Source organism: Cucurbita pepo, chromosome LG18, assembly GCF_002806865.2.
Source record: "Cucurbita pepo subsp. pepo cultivar mu-cu-16 chromosome LG18, ASM280686v2, whole genome shotgun sequence".
In the NCBI taxonomy this organism is placed as follows: domain Eukaryota; kingdom Viridiplantae; phylum Streptophyta; class Magnoliopsida; order Cucurbitales; family Cucurbitaceae; genus Cucurbita; species Cucurbita pepo.
The window spans coordinates 4212285-4220777 of record NC_036655.1 but is presented as its reverse complement, the minus strand read 5'-3'; the positions used below and the strand labels follow the sequence as shown (position 1 = coordinate 4220777).

General features: G+C 35.5%; 1 protein-coding gene across 1 annotated transcript; it reads left to right on the top strand.

The window, feature by feature from the left end:
• Window positions 1-5879: 5879 nt before the first annotated feature.
• Window positions 5880-8477, top strand: LOC111780322 (probable tyrosine-protein phosphatase At1g05000). Its single transcript, XM_023660696.1, has 5 exons — window positions 5880-6161; window positions 6634-6727; window positions 6821-6878; window positions 7002-7045; window positions 7969-8477. The coding sequence occupies exons 1-5, from the start codon at window positions 6013-6015 to the stop codon at window positions 8224-8226; spliced, it is 603 nt and encodes a 200-aa protein (XP_023516464.1). The 5' UTR covers window positions 5880-6012; the 3' UTR covers window positions 8227-8477.
• The last annotated feature ends 16 nt before the right edge of the window (window positions 8478-8493 follow it).

The following is an 8493-nucleotide window of genomic DNA, read 5'->3' as shown; positions in this document are numbered from 1 at the left end:
AAAAAAAAAAAAAAAAAAAAAAAAAAATATATATATATATATATATATATATATATATATATATATATATTCTTAGTTTCAATTGACATGGACCCATTTGCATTTAATTTGTGGATAATTGGACCCGGCCCATTTGTGGATAATTAGGTCCGGCCCATTTGTGGATAATTGGGCCTTGCCCATTTATGGGTAATTGGGCCTGGCCCATATGTTATTGGGCTGGATCTCGGGTAATTTTCTTGGGCTAGCTAAAATAAAATGGATTAAATATTACATTTTTTTTGTAGTAAGAACTTGTAATTACGAAAATGCCCTCCACTTCTCATCAATTGACAATGAATTAAGAAAAGAAACATATTTGGAAATTTAAAAATGATCTCATTCATTCAAAATGTACCCCAAAATTTCCAATCCGCCATTCATAGGCGTTCGTCGCGTTTCGATTTCACCGTGTAGTGATATTCTCACTCGCCCAATTTCATCCGGCCATCTCGTCAATTTTCGTCTTCGATCATCACATAGTAGCTCATTTTCTTCGCCCCTGACTATTTCATTACAGATCGATGAAGTGCACTTCTATTTTAATCTTGGCTCAATTTCGTTTTTGTTATGGTTGGTTTCATTCGATCCTTTTGGTTTCCAATTTCACTATCATAGAGCTATTGTCATGTGTCACGGTTAGATAAAACACCACTATTTACTGTACTGTTGTCTATGGTGGAGTTTCTTCGAAGAAGTAATCACTACTGCATAACATTTGGTACAAGGGTGTCACCACTTTTGTCATAGGTACCGTAAGAGTGGTCATGTCACTTGAGGTTGCACATAAATGCCCAACGGGAGATCGCCCTAGAGTAGGTACTCTAAAGTCTCACACGTATGTTGCATTCAAGTTTAGCACACGGTTTGTTCTGAAGTCTCACACATATATTGCATTTCGATTCGTATTGTCTTAAGATCAAAATGCCTGAATCTGTATTATCTTTTACCGAAGTGTGTTAAAGATATTCAATCTCCCACCCCGAGAAGGGTTTAGATTCTTTGAACAAGACATTGCTTGGGAGACACTACTTTCCAAGATAGAGTCCAAATTAAGTAAAGAGACAAGGGGAAACCTTAAAAAAAGGAAAATGGAACACCAAAGCTACAAGGTTATGAAATGGACTTGTTTCATAAGTAAGGGTAAGTGAGAACTCCCATGTTTACAAGACTAGGACTACGTTCGGACGAGAATTCGGTTAAACAAGGAATGAAACAGAGAGTAGAGAAAAAAAATTTCGTGTTAGCTACATGAGGTCGAGAACGAGAGTTATATTTCTTGTCCTCATCTTCGGTACATCAACGTAACTAATTTATTCCCAATATTGAAATTTGAGTTTTTTAGAAATTATGTTGAATATTATATTTGATAGCCGACAAAATTGGTTAACAGTGGACTTGGGCTGTTACACTGGTATTAGAGCTAGTCATCGGGCGGTGTGCTAGCGAGTACGCTAGGTCTCCGGGAAGTGTGGATTGTGCATGGAAAATGAGAATATTTGCTAAAATCATAAAAGTAAACCCATTATTTCTTCTCTCCCTCTCTTTCTTTTGAACGTGAACAACGACGACGAGACGTAAAATGGAGAGATTTGTTCTTCTTCCTTTCTCGGTCGGATGCATCTCCGAGTCGAGTGTGGCTGTGGGCATTCATCACAATGCAAGACCCGAGCCCGACCCCGAGTCCATCTCTCTAGATCAAATCTCTCTCTTTTTTCTCTTTCTTTGTTCGGGTTCGAAATTTTCTTAGCGAGTAACAACAAACATGGAATGAAATTCGATTCATATTTACGACAAATTGAGCTTTGTTTTCCGTTCGAACTTACGTAGTTTTTGTTTTGTTTTTGGAAGAACGTGAAAAAGAGGAAGACGAGGAAGAGGAAGTTGGTGGGAAAACCCCATTAGAGAAAAGCTTGAAGAACTCTCAAAGCTTCGAAAATAAGAATCGAAATATAAAATTTTACCAAAATGAAGCTCTCGTTCTCACCCGAGCAAAGAAAAAATCTTTTGGATTAACCCGAAATTTTGAATTTGTTAGATTGGACATCCGAACAACCAAACAGAGTTCACAACCCAACCGATCCCCTGATTTCTAGTTGGGTTTTTGGGTTTTTTTTTTTTTTCTAATTATTTAAAAAAAGTATACATGCACGATACATGTTATATTAATAACTAAAATCTCGTAAAGTTCAAATATCAAACATTCACATGTCATAACGCATCACTAAATCGGTTACAAATGTTAAATATTCTTAATCTTTTTAAAAGTAGGGTAAGGTTCGGTTGAGTGGTAACGATATTTTCACGTTGGTCAAGTTGGTTAGGTTGACCCGACCAAAAAAGGTCAAAACCGAACCAATTTTTCAATTTTTCAAAAATTCAACTCTAACCCAAATGAAAAAAAAAAAATAGTTTGAGTTGGTTAGATTATCGGGTCATATGAACGCTCATACCTGCCTATATCGATAGCACACGTGCATGCTTACCATAAACCGACTCAAAAGAAAACAAGACAAATAATGTCTAAAGGAGCTCAATTAGTCATTTGTCACTAACTTAAACAAATAATTAAGTAATAAGACAAAGATTAGACCCCTCGTGGGTGCTTGGAAGCAGCCCATGACTAGTTGACCAAAAACTAAGCCACTTCTTTTGACCCTTCTTTACGACTTTTCTTACCTTTTATGGTCCAAAAGGTTCCATCCACGTCCGATACGACCGAGCGTGGTACTTAGTTAGACGACCAAGTCATTAATTAAGGGTATATATGTCCTAAATTATATGCTCCGAGCTTTAGCCTCACATTATTAAACTAAATCGGAAAAAAAACTGTAATGATATAATGTGAGATCCCAGGTTAGTTGGAGAGAAGAACGAAGAATTCCTTATAAGGGTGTGAAAATCTTTCACTAGCAGACGTGTTTTAAAACTTTGAGAGAAAGCTCGGAAGGAAAAATTCAAAGAAGATAATATCTACTAGAGGTGAGTTTGAGCTGTTACATATGACCTAGTTGGTCTCAATTTTTTTTTACGTTGTACACACAAAAATTTACGTCGAAAACTTTTAAAATTCTTTGTTTATAACTAACGCAATTGAGAACGGAACTGTATCAAACGTGATGTAAAATTTTAAATTTGTGTTTGTCTCGTTCTTAAATTTTAAAATAATCAGATAAGAACGAATCAAGATAAGAATATATTTTTGTTTACAAGATAGGAATATATTATGAACGTTGTTGTAAATAATAATATCATCATTGAAACTAAATAAAGAAATAATAGCCTACATTTAAAAGATTCTAATATGTTATTTGACAAAAGAACGATGGAAAATTTCTTAATGATAATTGATAATTTATGACGTTCGAGTAAAGAAAGAATATATTAATGAATCGAGACTATATTTGAATGATGATCTCACATCGGTTGGAGCGGGGAACGAAATATTCCTTGTAAGAGTGTGGAAACCTCTTCCTAATAGATACATTTTAAAACTGTGAAATTGACTGCGATATCGGTTAGCGGTGGGCTTGGAATGTTTCAAATGGTATCAGAATTAGACATTGAGCGGTGTGCGAGTGAGGACGCTGGACCTTTAGGAGTGGACTGTGAGATCTCATATCGACTAGAGAGGGGAACAAAACATTCTTTATAAGGGTGTGAAAACTTCTCTCCAATAGATGCATTTTAAAACCGTGAGACTGACAACGATATGTAACGTGCCAAAGCAGACAATATCTGTTAGCGGTGGGCTTCAGTTGTTTCAAATGGTATTAGAGCTAGACTCTAGGCGGTGTGCCAACGAAGATGCTAGGCCCTTAAACGGAGTGGATTGTGAGATCTTACATCGATTGGAGAGGGGAACGAAACGTTCTTTATAAGGGTGTGGAAGCCTCTCCCTAATAGACGCATTTTAAAACCGTGAGGTTGACGATGATACGTAATGAGTCAAAGTGGACAATATCTATTAGCAGTGTGCTTGAACGGTTACAACAAAAAGTAAAATACTTCATGGAAGCTTCCGACAAGACAAAGGGACAGTCAACGTCGTATGGCAGCTTTTGGACTTGGACTCTTTCAAACTAAACCTCCTAACAAATTTATGTTTTTTTCTACTCAATATTTGACTCCAAATTTAAATATTAATAAAATATTGAAAACCCATTTTAGTAATTTTCCTTTTTCTTCTTCTTCTATCGTCGATAAGAAAATTTCGAAAAACTTAGAATTACTTATCGATCTGAATATTGATCTGTATATAACACTAAAGAGCTCGTGGGTTTGAATCTTTGCCTGAAATTTTGTTATTTCATTTTTGTCTTGTTACAACTATTTGGGTCAAAGTGGTTACCCAACGGACTGGATTATCATTTCATGAAAGGGTGTGATCGTGTAATAGTCAAAACTCACTGATAGCAAATATTGTCCGCCTACGTATCCCCGTTAGTCTCACGATTTCCACACTCTTATAAGAAATGTGAGATCTCATAATCCACCCGCTTGGGAGCTCAATGTCCTCACTGGCACACAGCTCAACGTGTTGGCTCTGATACCATTTGTAACAGTCCAAGCCCATTGCTAGTAGATATTATCCGCTTTGGCCCATTACGTATGATTCATCAGCCTCACAGTTTTAAAAAAAGCGTTACTAAGGAGAGATTTCCACACTCTTATAAGAAATGTTTCGTCCTCCTCTTTAACCAATGTGAGATCTCACAGATCGAGACCATAAAATATGAAACGTTTATGATCCAACAGTAGAGATATGTTTGAAAAGACAGTCACATCCTTTACACTATCACAACTATTCGAGTCCAAATGGTGTATGCTTTTGATCTAATAACGAAAATATGTTTGAACGGACCTTTTTGCCCTTTAAAGTTTCATAAATCACTATTTTGTCCTTACGACCACTAGAGGAATTGGTCCAATGAAATTGTATTTTTAATTAATTAATAATATAAAAAAAAAGGGCAAAACGACATAAATTCCACGTCGTTTTCACTTTTTTGAATTTTTTTTTTTTACGACTTCTCCACATTTTTCCCTCGTCAATTTTAATTATTAAAGTTTTAAAAAATTCCATAAACTTTTCTTTTAAAATAATAAATAAATAATTTATAAATACCCGAATTTTTATTTATTTCATTTTAATCCATAAAATTGAGTATTTAATAATTTATTTTATTAATATTTAACTTCAATTAATTTGAAAAAACTTAAATATTTGTCAATAAATAAAAAAAAATCTTTTAATAAAACAAATGTGTCAATACCATATTTTAATAAAATAATTTAGTAAAATACGATTTTTTCTTTTAAAAAAAAATCCGGAATTTTGTTTTGATTACAAAATAAATAGATAAATTTAAATTCTAATTTTGGAAAATAATCAAATGATAAAAATCATTATTGGATATTAATTTAGAAAATAAATTCAAATTAAATACAACTTAATCTTAAATTTCTTTTTTTTTTTCCAAATAATTCAAAAACATATCCAAATTTTGAGATTTAAATGTATTTTAATAAATAGAACTAAATAAATAATAATATTTAATTTACATTAACTAAAGTTTGAGATTTAAATTATTATTATTATTTTTTGTAAATTTTTTATTTAGAAAGATATCTTTAAAATTATGTTTAAAAATAATTAATTTGCATAATTAAAATATCCAATTCCAAATAAATTCAATAACTGAAAAAAGCGGAATTTGAATTTAAAAAAAAAATAAAAATCCAAATCTGCAAAACGACACCGTTTTCATCTGCCAGCATCTTTCTCTCTTAAAAACCGCTATCGCCTCCGTTTTCCGTTCCATTCAACCTGCGCTCGTCTCGAATGCCAGAGATTTTCCTTTATATGCATTAGATTTTCGATTCCTACTGATCGCCAAGTTTTCGCAGGTTGCATTAGATTTTCGATTCTCTGCAATTTTTTCTGTTCTTCAATCCATAATTCATCGCAGAATGAGGCTTCAAGTGAACGACGGCGATGTCGACGACGATCTTGTTCCTCCCCCCAACTTCTCCAGTGTTGAGGATGGCATTTTCCGATCCGGCTTCCCTCAGCCTTCCAATTTTCCCTTCCTCAAGAATCTAAATCTCCGCTCCATCATGTTTGTATTCTTAATCCCCTATTTGGGTTTTCTTTTTCTTCTGGTGTTCTTGATTGTGATTATTGATTTTGTTGTTCCTCTGCGTGATTTTGTGATTTCTGTTTCGTTAATGTTCTTGCTGGCTTCTGGATGTTTCTAGTTTTGTGATTTTTGGCTCTGTTTCTTTCTTTTTGCTCCGTTTGGTTTGATTAAGAATGGGCGTCAACTGTGGGGGTAGGTTGAATTTGTTCTTGAGCGATTCTCTATGGGTTCAGTTAAGATTGGGGATGGAATTACGGAGGTTGGAATTGTTCATAAGAAATTTAGATTGATTAAGAGGATAAGAAGATTTGTATTGAATTTTGGGGATGAATTTGGTTGCAGGGTTGTAATTGTTAACAAGAAATTTGGATTGGTTTCTTTCAACAGAATGAGATGATTTGGATTATCGTTTTCTTTCTTGATTCTGATTTTGGTTGCCTTGTTGAATCAGATATTTGTGTCCTGAACCCTACCCAGAGGAGAATTTGGAGTTTCTTAGAGCTAATAACATCAAGCTTTTTCAATTCAAAATTGAAGGGACAAAGGTAGTTTGATCTTTCCTTTTCCTTCAAATTGCTTATTTGTGTTTTACATATGTATTTGCTGGTTATAATCATCAGTAATCACTTGGATTTCAGGAGCCTTTCGTTTCGATTCCGAAGGATGCTATTCTGGACGCCCTAAAAATCCTAATTGGTACTGAGAATTTTCATTGGCTTTCAGTTTATGTTTGTATGATTCCTTGTTCTTGTTTATCATGATCTTTTCAGATTTTAGAACATCTTTTAATTTGTTTGTAATTCTATCTCTGGTTTTCAGATGTTAGGAATCACCCCATTTTGATCCACTGCAAGCGTGGAAAGGTATCATCCTAATCCTATCCATGCTATTTATTGGTATGAAAATCTGCACATGTTGGAACAATTGTGATTCCTTGTTAGCCCTATTCGATAACGATATTGTCTTGTGTGAGATCTCACATCGGTTGGAGAGCGGATTGAAACATTCCTCAAAAGGGTGTAGAAACCTCTTCTTAGTAGATGTTGCTAGCCGTGGGCTTGGGCTGTTACCATTGGTATCGGAGCCAGACACCGAGCAGTGTGCTAGCGAGGACCTTGGTTGAAGAGGGGAACGAAGCATTTAATGTGGAAATCTTTTCCTATTAGATGCCTTTCAAAACCTTAAGGGGAAGCCTTGAGATCCCACATTGGTTGGAGAGGGAACAAACCATTCCTATGTAGAAACCTCTCCCTAGTAGATGCTATTAGCGGTGTGCTTGGGCTGTTACCATTGGTATCAAAGCCAAACACTGGGCAGTGTGTCTGCGAGGACCCTGGTCCCTCAAGGGGGATGGATTGCGAGATCCTATATCGGTTGGAGAGGGGAACGAAGCATTCAGTGTGGAAACCTTTTCCTATTAGATGCCTTTCAAAACCGTAAGGGGAAGCCTTGAGATTCCACGTTGGTTGGAGAGGGAACAAACCATTCCTATGTAGAAACCTCTCCCTAGTAGATGCTGCTAGCGGTGTGCTTAGGTTGTTACCATTGGTATTAGAGCTAAACACTGGATGGTGTACCAGCGATGATGCTGGTCTCCTAAAGGGGTGGATTGTGAAATCCCACATCGGTTGGAGAGGGGAACGAAGCATTCAGTATGGAAACCTCTCCCTATTAGAAATTACCTTCTTTAGCTTGAACAACGATTTTGAATATAGTTTTTGAAAATAGAAAACCCGAACGTCATCGAAAGGGATATTAATAAAGCTTTGACATGTCCTGATTGCAGCATCGAACAGGCTCGCTCGTGGGTTGCCTGAGGAAGTTCCAGAACTGGTGCTTGACATCAGTGTTCGAGGAGTACCAGCGATATGCAGGCGTGAAATCAAGGGCGACGGATCTACAATTCATCGAGGCATTCAACATAGAGCCTTTGAGGCAATGTGTTTACAGCATCATATACCAGTACCAAGGGTATAGCTCAAACAAGAGAAGGCTGTTGTACAGAGAAGAGAAGTTGCAGAAGCCCCAAACAACACCAGTTTAGAGACAACAAATTGAAGGCATCATCATACAAGAACACAACCTTCCTTATTGCACATAATATGAAGTTCTTGTCCAAACCCCATCAAAGTCTTTGGTTCCCCATTTTTAGGGCTCCATTGAAGAAGAAGCTCAAATCCTTACTTTTTTTTTTTTTTTCTTCTTTTTTTTTTCAACAAAAAATCATATGAAAAGAAAGAAAAAGAAACTTTATGGAAACACTATTATTTCATGAGTCATAGAATAGCTTGAGTCTTATTGTTTTTTTTTT